Source organism: Pollicipes pollicipes, unplaced genomic scaffold (assembly GCF_011947565.3).
Source record: "Pollicipes pollicipes isolate AB1234 unplaced genomic scaffold, Ppol_2.1 Scaffold_4881;HRSCAF=5763_pilon_pilon_pilon, whole genome shotgun sequence".
In the NCBI taxonomy this organism is placed as follows: Eukaryota; Metazoa; Arthropoda; class Thecostraca; order Pollicipedomorpha; family Pollicipedidae; genus Pollicipes; species Pollicipes pollicipes.
In genome coordinates, this window is record NW_023596576.1 from 8,655,455 (window position 1) to 8,674,633 (window position 19,179).

At 54.5% G+C, this 19,179-nt stretch overlaps 1 protein-coding gene across 1 annotated transcript in view; it reads right to left on the bottom strand.

Moving 5' to 3' along the window:
- Nucleotides 1-3,290: 3,290 nt before the first annotated feature.
- The window catches only part of LOC119099745 (nucleolar protein dao-5), a 28,460-nt gene continuing 12,571 nt past the window's right edge, over nucleotides 3,291-19,179 (bottom strand). The window contains exons 5-12 of the mRNA XM_037222806.1: nucleotides 15,673-16,821; nucleotides 6,792-6,970; nucleotides 6,320-6,473; nucleotides 5,526-5,750; nucleotides 4,983-5,223; nucleotides 4,416-4,650; nucleotides 3,927-4,219; nucleotides 3,291-3,315 (exon numbers count right to left, since the gene is read on the bottom strand). Coding sequence (XP_037078701.1) covers nucleotides 3,291-3,315; nucleotides 3,927-4,219; nucleotides 4,416-4,650; nucleotides 4,983-5,223; nucleotides 5,526-5,750; nucleotides 6,320-6,473; nucleotides 6,792-6,970; nucleotides 15,673-16,821 — 2,501 coding nt within the window. The remainder of the gene's footprint in view (nucleotides 3,316-3,926; nucleotides 4,220-4,415; nucleotides 4,651-4,982; nucleotides 5,224-5,525; nucleotides 5,751-6,319; nucleotides 6,474-6,791; nucleotides 6,971-15,672; nucleotides 16,822-19,179) is intronic.

The window sequence follows — 19,179 nt, forward strand, 5'->3', positions numbered from 1 at the left end:
GAGGCGGCGGCAGTCGAGCCGGGGCCAAAGTCGAATGGCCGCTGCCGCCGGTCGATAGCGCGCGCTGTGACGTCACAGGCGGGCTGGCCACGCTGAGCAAGGTCACCGACCGACGGGCAACGCGGCCAAGGCTGAGCAGCCGTCGACGGTAGCGACGGATGGGCGGCGGAGCAGTTGGCTCGTGTTTTGGTAGTGGACGAGTAAAGTGGCTTTAAGTCTATTGATCGCGCGTCCAACTACCAGAGCATCATGGTCGCAAATCGCACACCAGTTGCGTTAATATCTCGACAGCGCGACACACTGGACTTCAAAGCAGGCAGGGATTTTTTTCGTACTGGGAACGATTCATTTCCAGATCCAGTTCCCAGCCACTGCACCCTGCAGAGGTATGCGCAATAATGTTAAGGGCGAATGCAGTGGATTTGATGGACCGTTACAGCGAAAAGCTTTGCACCAGGCGGAGTTAATTGATCTATTGCGTAACAGGTTGGAACAACGGAGCGAACACTTTCGGCCCGTTGGGTCTTCCCGTTATGTTCCCATTGCATTGTTGTTCATCTGTGCGCGAGGGCCAATACCCATGCGTCTTAGAATCAATGCTAAGTGTACAGTAGAAAGGTATTGGCTCCAGCCAATATATGACTCTTCGCAGGTCTAAAAGAACCCAACTTGAGAAAGACGGGCGAGGAATGCCTTAAAATTGCTTGCAAACAAATTTCAAACTGGATGTTGACCGCAGATCTCAGCATCAAGATGAAGCACTCGAAGGCGCAGGAGACTCGTCAGAAGTTTCGTGCGTGGGATCTAGGAATGGCGGTTCAGAACTCGGACAGACATTCGGCGTTCGGCACCGATGCGAGCATCCACGTGGCCGACAAAGAGGAGCTGGTGGACTACAAGTTCGTTGGCCATGCTTGAAGGCCGGTCAGCTGGCAACTGCCGGGAGACGGTGAATTTGGCAACGGACATCCATGGCACACCATTGAATGACGTTAGAACAGATAATCTCATAAAGTATATCGAATGAGTTTCGTTTGAAATCAGGCGTTTCTAAACACTTACACGCTTATGCCCACGAGACGTGAAAACAGCGTGCACAAATGACCGCGTGTCATAAATATGCCACACCGCAGTCTGACACGATCTCTCCCTTATTTCACACATGATCCGTCAAAACAAAGACACAACTGGGGTGGCCTGCCATAGTGGTCACAACATGTAAAGCAATACTTGTGGAACGTTGTATTCTTTATAATTTTAATGGGCAATCAGGGTCGTCCAAACATTTCAACGCAAGGGTTTCACAATATCTAGGAAGCTTTCCACATGCTGATGGATCTGAGCACGCTTAATTAAAAGATAACATAATTTATTCTTAATAGTTTAAGTGAGGCCATTCGACGTCTGCGTAATCCTACTGCATTAGCTTACCTTCAACTCACTTTGGAAACATGTGGCTGATGCACATTCAATAAACTACTATGCTATATAAGTATGTGCATACTCTTCCAGATTCAATGCGTATCGGACAGTTTTGGACTCTTGGTCAGACTAGAACGATTACATTGCTATCACTGTTTGCGGAAGGTGGCTGATCTGGGTGCCGACTTGCTACGCATGGTCAGATATGACTTTGTAAAGAAGGAAGTGGAAAAGAGATGCTGCTCAGGGCAAGCAGTCATTGCATTTGCGTTATCCAGCATGAGACACGTGACGGTTGCGAGGTGGTCTTAGCGCTAATGTTGGAGATGGAGCAGCAGAGGTAGGTCAACAATGACTTGTGACATTGCAGGAATGATGCATGCGAATGCCTCCATAGACATGGCGACCCCAGGAATTTTGACGCTGGGCTTACCTTCTTAACGAAAGCAACTTTCTCACGTTCCCAAATGCTGCTGCGGTCGGAATCACGGAGCGCAGACAAATCCACAGAAGGGGTAGATTCTCGTTATAGCTTATGGTGCTTGGCTAGGCATGGCGCGGATTTATGCTCGTGACTAGCGCACGTTTGACATGCCATCGATGGTGCGTTGCAGCGTTTGTGCGGCGTATCAGTCGCCACCACCATTACGGAACTCGGCTTGCAGCGTCCAAGGTCCTCGCGCCACAAAAATTATTCGGGGCTCCACGCAATCACGCGGAGGGATCGTTTTGAAATTTGTATGGCATACCGGTTGCTCAATGTGTCACAGCTGTTTAGCCTACGCACTCCGCCGTGCGTCCGCTTGATTCTCAGCTTTGCTGCTACGCGTTTCCCTTCGATTGCGTCGGCAAATTCAGGTCAGCATTCAACGTGAAATAATGTCTTCACCAGGTCAGTGTCAGTCAACGTTGAATAATGCCTGCACTGGGCCTGTGACAGCGTTGTTGCACCGGTGATTGTCGGGCGCATCATCAAGGCGCCCTCACGTCTGAGGCTGTGGTTCGACACGCGTCTGCGGAGATATGGCGAAGTGGACGTGCGTGTGTGATGTGTATGTTTGCAAGTCACGTCCGGCACTGAACGCGTATAACACAGAACAGACGAGCGCAGATCTGGGTGAAGGTCGTCGCCCGGAGCATGGCAGCGACGTCGAATCGGACTATGAGTGATACCCGCCGCAGGCCACGCTGCGGCGCGCAAGGATCTCAAAACCACGTGCAGCAGTATCGCAGAACACAGCAAACTGAGCGCAGCTACAGCTGCTTCAGAGGAAATGCCCCACGCTTTGTAAGTCTAAACCAAACAGAGAGGGATCTGATAACAGGGAGGCTCCCGCCCACAGCGTGTTCGCAGTCGCTGCGCTGGTGCTGATACGGTCGCGAATCAGCGGGTCCTTTAGTGCTGACGCCGGGGCCGCGCTGCCACCTGTAAAACCTGGCCTCTGAAGCACGCTTCCCATCAATAAGTCGGTTGATTTAGCTTTGGGCGGATTTTGACGCATCTGGATCGTTCATAATCGACGTGATTAACAAGATAGTACAAGTCTTTCAAAAAAAACAGATAGTACAACAGTTCTTAAAGAAACAGATAGTACAAGTCTTTAAAAAAGCAGATAATACAACAGTCTTTAAAATCATCATGCCGGCGTGCAGCTCAAGATTATGAACAACATCACATATGTAATAGTCATTGATGCGTCACTTTTTCATTTCAGCAGCCAATTGCTTTGGGCGTTGAACTAACAGTCCGGACGGTTCGTCCACATCACTTGAAAAAACCGATATCGCACTGAGCGGCACCCAGGAGCACAGCTGTTTGTGTGCTGTCCCCCGCAGTCCCAGCACGCTGTTCTGTACCGCCGCCGCCGTCAGTGCTGCGCACCCCGCTTCTCACTAAGCAGCCACAATCGGCGGCCGTCACAGAGCACGTGCTGCCGATACGACCGAGCTAGCGCGAACCCCAGACGCTTCCGGCACCAACATTGCGACGTAACCAGGCCGTGAGTGGGAGACTAGTGGGAAAACCACTAGATCTCGCAAAAGGCGTACGCACCGTTCCCGCAGCATGAAACAGCAAGACCGTCACATTTCCGTACCATTTATTGTCACAGTATAACAAGGCGACAGGATTGCGTAATAAAATACATACATTCAATGAGCAAGCACATCCGATCAGTAACAAACACTATCGCCAGGGCACATGTACAACACCAGGGTCCACAGAGTGCGCCGGGCGCGCTGGCGAGGGCCGGCGGCATTCACGCCGTCCATCCCTTTGTACTGGGTTCAAGTGCACCATTCACGGGTCACAGCCGGCGCGCGCGCGCTCTCACACAAAGTCGTCCGAGCGTCCGCGCCCCCGGCCGCCGCCGCCGCCGCCGTTTCGGCTCGCGTGCATGAAGCTGCAGGACATGCCCTTACGGCAGAAGCCGGACAGGAAGTGTTTGCAGGGGATCTCGTTCCAGAGGCGGGCCGGCGGCCGGCGGTCGTCGGCGCCGCTGCGCCAGCCGCCGCGGCCGCGGAACCGGTCGAAGCGCGGCCCAGGCCCGGGCCCGGGCCCGGGCCCGCCCATCATGCCCATGCCACCGGGGCCCGGGCCGCCCATCATGCCGCCGGGCCCCATGGGCGGGCCCATGGGGCCCCAGCCGCCCGGCGGGCCCATTGGCTGCGGCACGAAGCCCGGCGGTCCCGGGCCCGGGCCGTGCATGCCCATCGGGCCCATCATGTCGGGTGGCATCATGCCCGGGTTCATGTCCATCATGCCACCCATGCCGGGCTGCATCGGGCCGCCCGGTCCCTGTCAACACAAATCACATCATAAGACACGGGAACCACATTGAACTCACAACAATCCAAAACTGCGCCGCAATCTATCATAGTGATATCACGCCACACAGCACTAGCGATGCACGTTTACAACAAACCGGTTAGGAGTGGCATTTAAAAGCGCTACACCTGCATCCCCCGTGATTAAGAGCTGCCGTGACACGTACCCAGCCGGACGGGGTCTGCAGAAGTCCAGGCGGCATCATGGGCGGCACCGGGCCGCCGGGCGCCGGGAAGACGGCCGGCGGCGGCGCGGCGCGCGGCTCCGGGCGCGGCTCCGGCCAGCCATCGGCGGAGTGGTCCTTGACCGTGGCGCCGTCCTGGTCGTCCTCCAGCGGCACTGGCTTGCACGGCGTGCGCTCGTGATGCTCCAGCTCCGGCTCGTTAGGCGTGTCCGGCATCCTGGCGGCCGGGCGACGTTAGCACCACGCAGCTGCAAGCCAGAACGCTCAACAATCAGCATAGGCGTTCCCGCCCAGCTATAACATATTTCACTGTCATATTCAGCTTCTGCCAGAGTTCTCCAACCACGACGGAGGTCGGCGATCGCAGCGATACCAAGGTTCTGCAAACTGGTGACATAGCGAGCCAGATATCAATGAGCAGAACCAGTCGCTATCATATCACTCTAAACAGTCTGGGAATACCGAGCAGCCAGCATTCGCCAGCACAGCCGTGTCAGCCCGAGAAGCCGGCTGGATTACAGCGTCACGTCGCCCCGGAGCCCGACTCACATTGCCGGGTTGAAGAAGGCCGGCAGGCAGCCGCGCTCGCGCTCCTCCTGGATGCCGCGCTCCTGGCTGCGCGCGCCGGCCTTCACCAGCGGCGGCGGCTTGTCCACCACGATCAGCATCTGCCAGGCCATCTGCTCGGCCATGCCGTCGTCGCGGGTCTGGCGCGCGCGGCGCAGGTACTCGCGCTCGCGCAGCTTCTCCATCGCCTGCATCTCCAGGAACTTAGCCCGGTTCACGTTCACTGCCAGGACAGGGGGAACAGTGTCAACCACCGCCTTCATTCATCGCTACATTTATGGTCAGATAGATGCACCATTGAAGGCTTTACAAATGTCGTCAGACAACTTGCATGTTGGCTTAGACGTTTGTGTCTAGAGTGACGAGTCAAGAACGTGAACGAAATAATTGAATATAGAAAACTGATCCACGCTCGCGCCCCTAGACATCTATAAACACAAAGCCCAGCTAGTCTGACCAGTTTGGCCGCGGCGTCCGCGGTTTGCCTGTCTGCCTCCGAGTCCGTCCGCCCGGCCGCCTGCTCACCGCGCTCCGTCTCGTCCAGGTCGAAGTAGCTGACGTCCACCAGGGTGGCGTCGGGCCGCCAGTGGACGCTCAGCTGGCGCCGGTTGGCCGGCCGGTGGTACACCAGCACTCCCTTCAGCTCGCCGGCGGCGCTCGCGTCCGCCGCCGCCGCTGGCGCCTGAGCCGGCTTCGGCGCGGCCTCTGTCGCCTCCGCGGAACGCTCCAGGGGAATCGTCGGCGTCGGTGCTGTCGACAACAGCTGACAGTCAGCTGATGACCGTCACAGCTGGTCCCACACAAGACGGGGCAAGAGCTGCGCCAGCACGTCACACGGAATACTGCAGAGGCAATGCTCCAAAAGCAGCGCCCCGCCATTCATCCAGATGGGTGTGAAAGCTCTGAATATACATTCATGCTGATACAAACCTACCTCCCCAGCGCCCTCTCCACACCAGTTATTGGCGCTAATCCGATGCCCTTTGACCCCGAACCCCCACACCTGACCTACCCGGTCCATTTGTCAATCCTGAGGCGCTTAAATGCTGGGTTGACCGCCGCCCAGTTCGATGCTGATTAGCCCATTTAGAGCAAGGAGAGGGGCAACCGGCAGTGAACCCCTCGCCAAGGTGTGATAGCATGAAAAATGTTCACGTCCCTGCCACCTAAGTCGGGCAAAAATCCAAACCTCGCTCAAAGAATACACGCAGAGCAATAGCGAAGAGCGCACGGCACACTAGGCAGCCAGCTGCCGACACAGGCGCCGTTGCCGTTCGGCGGGCGATGTGCGCCAGCGGCTGCCGGGCACGGGGGCCTACCTCGCTCCTCCTCCGGCTCGTGGTTCTCGTCAGCGCCCTTTTCAGCCGTGTCTGCGCCGTCGGCCGTCTCCGGAGATCCGTCGGCCTCCGCTGGCTTCCGGTCGCCCTCTGGAGACGGCTCCTTCTTCTCGTCCTCCTGTGTGTCCTGATAAAACTGCAGAACAAACACCCACTCGGTCACTCTCCCGCCGGCAAGCGCACCATCGGCCGGCACGCTGGGATGGGCAAAACAAAACGCGTAAGTTACAGCGTTCCCCCTCGAAACATACAAGAAAGCATAAGTGGCGTGCATGGAAAGCTTCAGCGACCTTCCACACAGCAGGACATGAGTTTTGAGATATCTCGCGCCGTACAAACATACGGCACACAGCGCGGTTCGGGCCACCAGCCAGCAAGCACAGCGTTCCCGACAGCCTGCCGGGCTGCGGGCAGCTCTTCCCCGGCCGCTGCGCCTCAATGACCGCTGCCTGACCTTGAACTGCGGCTTGGCAGCGACCGGTGACGTGACGGCGGGCGACTCGTCCTTCTTCGACTCTTTGGAGTCCTCGCGCGACGACAGGCGGCGCGTGCGCTTCGTGGTTTTCCGCTTGGTGACCTCAGCGCTGGCGTTCAGCGCGTCCATGAAGCCGGACGCCTCCTGAAGGTGGAGCGCTGCGAACACAGACGCGCGTCAGTCCAGCTACGGCGGGGCTGGGGCCACACGACAGGCCGTGCGCGCGTGGCCACACACTAGACGCAGCGTACAGACCAATGTCACACCCAACACGGAACGCATGCGCTGAATGCGCGACATCACGGCAGGCTGTTGGTTGCCAGACCCCATGCCAGTTTTTTGGAGGAGCCTCAGCTTCCTCCGTATAGTTTTCGCCCATCGCCTCGTCCTAGCTGCAGACTTCTTTCGCTGGACCATTCGTGAGGGACGGGAGTGTCACGCGCCCATATCCTCACCGCTACGTCCAAGCTGTCCAAGTCATAATACGAGAACCACCCCAGATCCCGATGACACACGATCCATTCCTTGAGATCCCCCAGTGCCGTTCCACTCGGAAATCACTTGACGTCAGCAAGAAAGGCCGTCAGGTCCTAGTCTTTGGGAAAAATAGGTTGCTGTTGAAAACAACCAGCTTAACATGCTTCCAGACTGTGCACATCGGAAAATGCCGCACGCCTCCAGGAGCGGCGCCTAAATTCATTGAACCGGGACCTTTCGTGCAAAACACACAATACAATTATCTCCAGCTTTGCCTGATCACGCAGCAATCGTTCGCCACACCTCGTACGAAAAATTCCGCCTGGGGCGGGTGTCTAACCCCCGTCACCCACTCAAGGCTCTAATTGAAGTCAATAGCTTAACTCCTATTTTATTAGTTTGGGCACATTTAGCCTCCAATTTGGATAAATTTGTTGAGGTACCGCCCGTCGCAATATTCAGCTTGGCACAGACGGCACTCTAAGACTGGACCCATCTCTTCAATGACTTCTTCGACAATGCGGAAATGACTACATGAAGGTCGTCCCAACCGTCTTTTTTCGGTGGACAAGCGGATGCACCCAATCTGTCACTCCGGTTCCTGCATGCCCTCTGCTGCGGGCGCTGCGTTTCGGGCACTCAGCGTCGCGGCCGAAGCTCACTCGGCGCCGCTCCCGATGACCTCACTACCAGCGCGGGCTCGCTGCCGCCCGTTTGAGGTAACATGCTGAGGGAGAAAATGTTGAAGCCGATTGAAACCTAAGCTTCTGAAGGGAGCATTCATCTCCATATTTAAATCGCCGAAGGGCACCAAGCTGAGCCGGGGGTCGCCATCACCTGGCGCTCTGGTGGCCAGGTACAATAGGCCATACGCCAGCCTGCAGCACGGGTCTCAATTAACCCAAACTACACTGTGTTGGTCCGCACCCAGGTTGTTGATCGTCGCCAACAGTTTCGAGGGCGAGTGTCCACAGTCTGAAAAACTGTTCTTGCCAATCCTGAGGTAGCAATAAGTGTGGACTTAGTTGTACAGAGCTGGGGGACGGTACTCCCTCTCCAGTGACGCCTACCACCGCATGCTACATGCACGCACCCGGAAGGTTGATATTCATCCACGCACGAAGCGGAAGGGTCGATGAACCGGACAGGCTGGGAATCACACGCCAAGAAAGAAAAGAGGTCAAGTCGCTGTTAAGCACTAACGCCCATCCAGCGCAGAAGTGTATGGCCACGGCACAGGAAAACGTCGACGAGCCTGATCTCATCTTTAGGAACGGAGCTGGCCGTCTTGGTGATGATCGCCCAAGGGTGTTTTCTTCCTATGCAGTTAACGGGGTCATTTGTGCTCAGAAACATGTTAATCCAGCAGACCCCACCTCCGGGTCAGGTTCAACACATGCGCACCGCCCGTCCAGTCCCCGCACCTGAAAGTCTTACGCCCCGCGACGACTCCGGCGTTTAACACCCGATGCCGTGACCTCTTCCAGAACCCACACCGGACATCACCATGATGGAGCCAGCTGACGCTCGGCGCAGGCGACGCAAACATTTAACTCTGTAATAGCCAACCATTTGAAAGCGGCTGCAGCTCACAGATAACTTTCGACGCAAAACCTCAGGCGTGAAACATGTCGGAGTTCCTAAAGGACGAGCGGTGGACAACAGCCCCGACGGCCATTTGTTTTTTTTTCTCCGTTACGCCAACAGAGAGCTGTAATCCCAGGCTCCTGCGCCTCCGCCGCCACTTTCTTTCGGGTGACCGAATCCCTTCCGCCCGGTAACGCAAGAGGCAGGCGGCTGCGACCCTACGAGCCCCAATCGAGTGGCCAATCAGCTGTCCAATCGATACTATGCCCAGCCCCTCTACCCCGGAATCAGCCTGATGGTGTCGGTGATTTGGGCTTCAGCGCGAGCCGACTGCCCTGGTCCTGTAGCGTCCACGCCCGGCGGTGATTCACCCCCTCCCCCCCCCCCCCACCACCACCAGCGAGCGCGTCACGTCCGCGGCGTACCACTCACGGGCACGCCTCTGCCTGGCATGTGGCCAAAGCAGCTCCAACCGACGGAATGCGGTTTTACTGGATCAAACTGGCACGAACCTACGGGCCAGGAATCAGGGGAGCCGACGGCTGAAGCCCAATTTATCGAAAATCTAAAACTGACCCCAAGGGGACTGACTGGTGGAAAGAAATAGACAAAATGGCTATCGTCCCCCCCCCCCCCCCACCCATGTGGGGCTGTCTTCCCAGTCTCTGGAACTGGTATCGCGGCTCGCCCTTGATCCGACGGCCACGCAGGTAACGGCACGAAGCCGCAACCCACGGCGGAGGCGGTTCCGGCCAATACCCGGGAAGAGCCTGCCAGACCCGGACCTGCTTGGTCGTTTGACTTTAGACGGGCCAATCGGTTTAGAAGCGACGTCCCAGCTTTCCAGCAAAATGCACTAAAATAGTGTAACATGCGCGATTTCGGGTGATTTCCACCATTGAGAACGTGCATCTAGCCGGGCGTGCATGCGTAGTATACGGGAAGACGCAGCACGGTTGATTCAGTGATGACGTACCCACGGAGCGTCGTCGGAACCCTGGATTGACCAGCAATTTTATCTTTCTGTCGTCTTCTTTCTATTGGGACCGCATAAGGGCAAAGCACAGTCCCAGAAGTCGGGGGATGGACAACTGGCAGGAATGGTGACCGACTTTTATCACGCAGGGTCGTTGCGGTAATGTTAAGCACTACCGCAACCAACCGTTTGCTGTCCTTCCCTATACGATCGAACCTGCCATCTTCGCGAGCAAACAACAGCCCAAGAGCGCGACAGGCCTCTCCAAAAAAATACATGCATAACGCCGCAGAAGGTGGCTAAACCGATTTCAGCAGATCTTTGAATGCAGACAGCGAACTCAACACAAGCAGTGTCGACCACGAAGACTCGGTCGCCACATCGATGAGCGTGCATCAGACAGCATCCCCGCTATATACCCGCCGCACTCGGCCCATCCGGACATGAATACTGCTCTCTGAACCGAGCTCCGCCCCAAGTATATTAAAGGATACCTGCGCTTCGCAAGGCGTCATTCGGCAACCCATCATCGCAGTGGAGAAATTACCACGGCGAAGAACGCACCGCATCGCAACGCCCCGTTCCGCCACAGCGGGCTTGCGCCCCAACGTTGGTCAGCGCTTTCCCGCACCCTTCCCGTTCGAACCAATGACTCAGCAAGACTTCTCGCAATGTTCTGATGCCTCCTGCTCATTACGGGGCGCGTCGATAGTCCGTCCCAAGCAAATGCGGTGGCACACCACCCGAGCAAACTAATCACGCTCAGAGCACGCAACACGTTTTAATGGCGGACCACACGCGGCCCACAACGACCAATGCTGCAAAGGGCCCATACGTCCCACGGCTTAGCCGCGGATGCACGCAGCCCACTGTTTACTGCGCGTATTGCATGGGGATTTCTGTCATGACGTCCAGTTCTCGCCCTGCATTAAGTCCATACGAGCGGTTGCAATGCAAAATCACCCATACCTTCCACGGCATTTCGGCCTGAAATACGCGGCACCGATCGCCTTGCCGCCATAAGCGCAATCAGCGGAAACCTGGCGGCGGGACGCGCCTTACAACCCGTGTGTGTGGGGGGAGGGGGGGGGGGGGGCACTGTGCAAGAGAATGGTCAATCTCAGAGTGTAGCCGACGTCTCATCACCGTGGACAAAATGCAGGAAGCCTGACATCCGTCTGCATAACAATCCTGCCCATTCTGGAACCTCACTATTACCGTTTGCAGCTCCGCCGTGAGCAACTGCCCGCCACGCCAAAAGGGCGAGGGTAGAATGAGCCCTGTCACGACGCATTGGACGCTACGCCTTACGGACGCTGCGCGGAACATAACGCTTAAAATGAATGTCGACGCCCGATTCCACGTGCCAGGCTGACGAGGCCCGTACTTGAATCATTGCTAAAGGCTGTCCATAATCACGGGCAGCAGATTGGCGAGGTAGCTACTCCCACCCTTGGGGAAACTCGACATCAACCCTACCGCGTACGCGGAAAAGCCAAAATGAGTTCCAACGCTTCTGTCCCCAGCGGTCGGTACGTACATACCGCACACCCTCAGCAAAAGTAACTTAGCGATCGCGGCATTCAGTCCCAGTCCGGAAAGATCTCAGCAGAACCAATGAGCGTAGCCTGGACCAGTCGCTTTGGTGGATGGAACGGACAGCTTGGAGCGTTCGCTACGGTGCACCGGACGGTCGTCCAACTCGCGTTCCAAGCAGTGCAGCAAGTCGATGTCCACTTTATGTTGCATTCTGATATATCATACCAACGCTGCTCGTCATGGGTATGCCATCCGCAACGCAATTGTTGCGTGTCATAGCTAGTCAATACATGTGTTGTGTGTCCCCAGCTGAGAGCGACGGAATACAGTTACTCTCCAACCTCCGCCGTGCTGGCAGATTCGGTGGGGTGCGCCTGCCCATTGACCCTGCACCGGAGCCATGTCTAACTCTCTCCACAGATCCCTTGGATGGAGGTCATTCGAATCCCTGCCTTCAAGCAGCTCTCAGGTGGACCCGGCCCAGACTCGGCATGCATAGCTCGGATTCCGGACCCATTTCCAAGGAGTGATACCGGCGGCGGCAGCTTTAGAGAACCGTGCAATATTATATATATATATATATATATATATATATATATATATATATATAAAGGCCCACATACGAAGCATTTTCCGTACATGGATTGCCAGACTTGACTGTCCTCCATTTGGTGCAGACGGAAAATGCCCTGCTAAGTGCATGTTGCCGAATTCATATTTGGACCGATCACCACTGATTCGACGACCTTCCGACTCTGAACCGACAAGAGCCAAAGCAATGTCTTGACTTAACCAAAACTGATCACGCAAATCATGTAGCAAGCAAAAGTTTGACTTAGCAGAGGCGATCGCAACTCCACCCACCGCCGGTCAAATGCATTGCTGCCCCAGCCCTGAAACTGACAAACTCCCGCGCTGCACGGGACGCCCTCAGCAAGCTCAAAGGCATTCCCCAAATGTTAAAGCATTAATGGAGACATGCTGGACAGAACACATCCCCTCCCAACAACAGCTTAAAACTATGGGCGTCCGCCTCCCAAAGTCCCCAGCGCAATCGTACCTCCACGACCTTGACGAGCGGGACATGCACGCTTGTAAAGTTATGGGTCTTCCAAATGCATATGGAGGAACAGGAGCCCAACCGCTGCATGTCTAACGCTCATTTTATGCAAATACGACAGCCCTGCCTTTCAGGGTTGCACTGGCAGCGCCTGGCGGCCATAAATAATGAAATAGACGTAGAGTATTGACTGCACCTCTGCACGGCAATGCCCGACAGCGGCAGTGAAGCACCTGGCGGCAGAAGTCATTAGTCCCGCCGCAACATTTACAGGCATACATCGTCGAAATTGTTCCAGCAATGCCGTGATGAGGTGGGATGGGGACCCAAAAGTTTTAGCTGAAACCATGAGACCGAAATCTGCAGAGAAGTAAATATTTTTGACTGGAAACGAAGACCAAGATTTCTAGGCCGAGAGCCCACAATCCCTCGTCGTCAATTTCCACTCAAGCTCTTAGTCGGCACGGCTCTGCACAGGGCTGGGAATCACCAGACAGCTGACAACTGCCGACCTGATCACCCGGGCCAAATCTCCATCCCGCCAAAACGCTACCACCACACATCCGTGGAACTCAGTTTGTGGCCCTGTTCCATGCGACGCCCCCTCCCCCGCCAGAGCTGGGAAGTGGACGTCAGATTTATCACCTCGCCAATAGTCACCGGAGCAGCCTTTTCTTGTCCTCGCGCGTTGTTCCGTGGAAGATGCGGACAGTGGGTGACGTCAGTTCGTGCTACACCCGCCCCCCGCCGTCGCCGCGTGCCGCAGGCAGCCTCCGGCCGCCGCTGGCGCCGCCGACGACTGCCTGCCGTTCCTACCTAAGCCGAGTTATCTCCTCGGCGGGCTTATTTCGCCCATCTATCTACGGGGCTCATGAGCGTCCCCGGGGACTGGCCTGCGCTGGGGTGGTGAGACGGCGAGCGCCGCCGCCGAGGTCCGCCACTGCAGCGGCGAGGCGACCGACGCGCCGACGTCGGCACGCACGCACACGCACACACACAGTAGAGCGACCGGTCGCGAGCCTCACAGCTGGTCCTCGCACGCAGCGCACTATCATCAGCGACTAGTTGCAGCTACACCATAAGGCACATAAGACAGTTCAGAGACGGCTGCAACAGGATGTCCAACGCTCAAGCGCAACGGCCGCCTTGCCAAACATGACAGGCGAGATCGCATTCCGCTCATGGCTGCGACATCACATTTCCTTAAGTCGCGAGCCATCAACACGAGCCAGACCAAAGCCAGAGGAACAATGCTCAAGAGGATGTCCAGTGGTGCAGCAACACGACTAACACAAACCCCCAATGCTAAAATTCGCAAAAATGACGGCGTGTCTGTTGCGGTAGCAGGGTTCCCATGTTCAACTGGGCAATTTTGCTTGAAAAGCTCAAGTACGGTCTAAAAGCATGAGGGCACATAACACGAATTTGATAGAAAATCCAAGCTTTTGAGCTCGTCATAAATCACTGTTCTCGAAGTTGTGACTGCGCCCAGGGTTTCCACATATATCCAGAAGCATGGGAACCCTGATTGGTAGTCACAATGCCAAACACAAAGATCATGAAAAAGAACATTCCATAATTTGAGTTTGAGACAGCTGGACAGTAGCCAATCTCATACAGAAATACACCAGCCGTGTTTTTGATCGCACTGTTTGCCATATGGGCCGGGAGGTAGTTAAGCTGACTCATACAGATCACCCTGACTTCAAAATCAGTTTAACTGATCAATAAGATGCCTCAGGGCCATACTATAACATGGAGTAATTTGAAAGCAAGGCAAGTTGTAGTTTGGCTCTATGAGACTGGCTACAGGCAGAAGTCTCCTGGAGCGCGACAGACATCTGGAGTGCACTGATAACCGATATGTGAATAATAACATGGCTGCAAACCAGCTGCTTCAAAGCGCAGTGCACTCAAAGTAGCAAAAAAAAAAAAAAACGTTCCAATATACGTAGGCAGATTTCATGTGCACCCACATGGGAGCGCGGTTAGCAGTCTCCAATGGCTGCTAGAGAAGACAAATAGACATTAAGACGCAGTAATTATGTCCGTACGGCTTCTGTCCTAGTTCACGGAACTGCTAACGCTGCTAATAGACACATTTTGTTGCTTACTTCTGAACGGCTAACAGACGACCACTGGACATCATCGTTGGGAGACAATGACAATTTTCTTCTAGAATATTCCTTTGGAGCGGCCGTCCCTCCACGGCGCATATAGGTTTAAGGATTTGATTGGCGGTGAAATTAGCCGTGAACTGAGCGGCACAGCCCGAAGGGAATTTCAAGGTAAAAAAAGAGGCACCCGCTCGACGCGTTCTAGACCCACAGCCAATTACCAATCATGCATACCGATAAGAGCCGATAAGTCGCGTTCAAAAAGACAAAATCCAGGACTAACTTTACCCATATCACCGACCACTTGGACGTGATCAAACAATATCTAACCCTGTTTCATATCGAAATAAAACCTCGATGCTCACTGAAGGATAGCGCCAACACATAAACCGTAGATGATGTACTAAAAGCCCGCCAGATGCGATCCAGATTAAAAAATTATCTCGGAAGTACTCGCAGAGGAACTAAGATTCCGTGAGCAATGGCATACAAGTTAACACACTCAACCAGCCCACGACCTTCCCCGTAACGGACATTACTATTATCCGATCATGAATTCTCCTGTCGGATGCCACATTGGGGTCATGACCGAACAGCAGATCACATGAGATGATGTTTTCCCTACTCCAGAACGCCGAACTATTACCAACGATGAAAGACAAGGAAACGCCTCCAGCCAGAGGGCGGGCTCACGTCAGAGACTGTACCAGCGTCCCAACATACAACTCTGCGAGCATGGATTGGCGTTCCAGCTTACAAATGACGAAGCTCTCTCTCGGGTTTGCACGACTAAAAACGGACCTCATCGAGCACGAATGGGCATAACATATATAAACTGGAGAGTCGGCGCTCTCCACATACCGGTTGGCTGTGTAGACTGAGCCGGCAGTGGCCGTGGTGTTGTCTGTCGCGGCGTCTGGGTTGGCGGTCGGTACCCGGGTCGAGCCGCCGCACGCAGATACACAAACATGGCAGTCTGGCAACCAACGGCATCAACTACACTGTCGGAAAATTAGCCGCATACCCCGCTGCAGCAGCCGACCGTTCCGAGCGACGAGCAAGCGGAATCGGACGACCCCACCCCCTATCCGCCACCATACTCACGTTTCGGTGGGATCACTTTGATGCCACCGGGCCGCTCGACCGGCGGCCGTTGCTCTATGCGTGACCGCTTATCGGGGGGCGTGACGACGACAGGCGGCTCCGGCCGCTTGGATGGCGGCTGCGCCACCGCCGGCGGCCGCGGCCGCACCACCTCCGCCGGCTTCTTCTTGGGCGGCGCCGCCGTCGACACGGCGTCCTCCAGGCCAGTCGAGCGGAACTTGGCGCCGAACGTCTTGACCGTGGGTCGCCGGACGTCCGGGAGCGGGCCGGGCCGGACGCCCAGAAGTGGCTTTTTCACCGGCGCGCCCGCCGGCGGTGCATCCTTTTCCCCAGCGGTCCCGGAAGACCCATCCTTGCTCTGGCTCGTCGCACTCTTCTTCGGTATTGCACCCAATCCCCCCAGACTAATACCCTGCCCGCGCACTTTTTCTAACGTTTCCTTGTCCTTCTCGCTCTGCCGCTTTCTCTCCTTTTCCTTTTCCTTCTCGCGCTCTCGCATCTTTTCGCCCTCCCGGTCCTTATGCCGGTCCCTGTGACGACGACTGGAATCCCTCGAATGTCTAGAACTGCTACTCTTCTTCTCCTTGTCCTTCGAGCTTGAACTACTTTCCAAACTCTTTCGCTTAGAGCTTTTGCTGTCAGATCGAGACGATGAATGTTCACGCTTCTTCCCCTTCGGACTTTTCGATCCGTCCTCTTTTTTCGATCTCGTCTCTACAGCCCTTTTCTCGGCAGATGGCTCGTCGCACTCTGCGTCTTTAACTACGCTCTCTTTTTTATCGTCTTTCTCGTTACTCTGTTCCTCCTCCCCTTTCCCCTCGGCCCCCTGATCTCCTCCCTCGTCTCCCGCCTCCACCTTCACGTTTTGCGCTTCCTCCTCGGACTCCCCGCCATTCCCCTCCCCTTCAGCGTCGTTAACGACCTCTGCTGGGTCCTGTGCACTGGCACCTCCCTTCTTATCCACAGCAGGCGTCGAATCGCTATCCACTTTCTTAATCACGCAAATGCCATTTCTTATCTCCATCTTCCAGTTATTGTCGTCACCCTCTTCGGAGTCCACACTCTTCCTTTTCTTGTCCTTAGTGCCCGGTTCCCCTTTGATGACTTTCATCCAGGCTTCAACCACTTCTTGGGCCAGGTCTTTGACAACTAAAACAGAGAGAAGGGTCAATTTCTATTTACACAAAAACAGGAGTCGACAACCGAGTTCTACCATCATTGAAGGGGTATTAAAAGGCCGGTTCTTTCAACACTGAGCTCACCAAATGCGCAGCCAAAATTTGCGACGGGGGGGGGGGGGGCGCTACCACGATTTCCCACGCAGAAAGATTTTTTTTACGAACGAGTCTCAAGCCCATTGATAATACCTAACCACCGCGAACACACCACAATAATCCACAAACGCTTAAAGGTACAGGAACTGGCGTATCAATGAGCTATCCATGTTTTGCTCTGGTCCCTAACCAATTATTTCAGCTGCGTATCGTACAATTCACTTATCTACCCGCTTTATCGTTACTAAATTACAGTTCTCGGGCGCACCATGCCGCTGCCCAAGGTGGTGACCATGAACTTAAAAACCAACATATGTCAACAGTCTTCCTAATGACCAGATTCCGGAATTCTATTTTGCAGTGTCGTGGTGAAAAACTGTGCTCGAACCTAACGGGGGAGGGGCTAAAATACCATAAGCCCCTTGCCCTTGGCTGCGCTGCCGCCACCGACCACATAGGACGAGAGGATTTCGTTTGATAGGCTAAACTTGGGTGAGTCGCATCGCATAGTGGTTCCCGCTGATTCCAAAAAACAAACAGTAGGAATTGCGCCGTGACAGAAGGGGCAACAACATCGTGTGACTCTTACAATGACTTACGTACCGACAGTGATATACTGCCTACGGTGTGTGAAACCAAATCACGAAACGCAAGCTATCAAAATCATCAAATATCAAAAGCAATCATGGGTCCCATACTGTTAGTCGAAGAACCAAGAACCAAGCATGGTATGGCGACGATATATGCCTCACGGATAACGCTAATAAATTAAAATAAAATATTATATATTAAAATAATAATAAATGAAACTAAAAATTGCATCCAATGTCAGGCAATGTGATACATGTGTAAATGTAGGTCGCGAAAGGTCAAAAGTCCCCGTGCTTACACCTACCAAAGCTTACGCTTAATGACTGGCACCATTGCATTTGATAGCAACGCCTGATCACGGAAAATCCATTGTCTACGACACACGTGGGTTTCGGGGCACCTGAACGCGGAGTTCAGCTGACATGACCTCGATGACGAGGTAACAACGCGTGACCGGTGACAGACAGGGTCTTCGAATCGTCACGAGGACGTCAAACTGTTCAAACCCAGCTACTTAAGATGTCAGTACTACTGCCTATGTGGTTCGAAAGTTACCTTAAACTTAACGGAAGGACCTCTCATCCGCTCCCACCCCGGGCCACAGTTAAGTCGAGATAAGGTACATGCGCGCTGGTCCGACCCCTTCAGCTAATTAGCGTTTCGGAAGGTTCCATCCCACTTTTCCCGCACCCAAATCAATGCGCGAGAGGCTGTGCAATACGTCTAATTGTACTGTGAATTAGGCGTTTGATACACAGACGCCTGATTACATTGCGTGACTGTCTAACAGGCTCAAGCCCTCAAAATAAACACGCGCCCGTGTGGCCGGTTGAGTACCCTCCGCTCGAGAGGGAGGGTACTTCACCACCTGAGATCTCAAAAGACTGAAAGCTTAAACACTACATCCACGGGATGGATTGGCCTGCAAGTGAACCCACTGGGGCAAACTGTGAAGTTCCTTGGTCGTGGCCTTCAAGTCCGTGGCGTCAAACAAGGTCAACTCAAGACTGATGTCCGAAGCGCTCGTGACCTCCCCATGCAGCCGTCTTGAACAAGATACCTGTTCTAAGCAAAAGGTCACTGGTGTTCCTTCAACACGCTCGGGTACAGGGTCAATCTGACCCCCTTCCCTCCAAAAGTTTTTCCAGAACGATTTCCGAGCGGTACGACAGTATAGCTATAGACAATTGCATATTGGACCTTACAGTTTAAAAATTAGATGCATCTCGCAAGGGCACTGACCTATGGCAGGTCAAAGTCAGGCCGTGGCTGTCATCGATGGCCATTTATAGGGAACTGTTAAATTTGAGGCGATAACGAAGTGTTGAGCGAAGCCATATGTCTCCCAGTTTCTTAGGCAATCAACCAAATGAATGAAGAATGATAACCGATTCCATCGAACCAAAGTCACGTATTAAGGTCGGACCGAGGTAAAAAAAACCTGACTTGCTTCTGGAGAGTTTGCTCCATAGTGCTGCTTTTGATGATCATCTCGAATTTATTAACGACAGGGACCGCAACAGATGTTCCATGGGCCTTTTGAAGATCAAAGTACATAAACGGCCTGAAATAGCCCAGATTAACGTTTTGTTTTCAGAAACATAGCGCCAGCGTAAGCCATGACGCTTATTTGAATGACAAA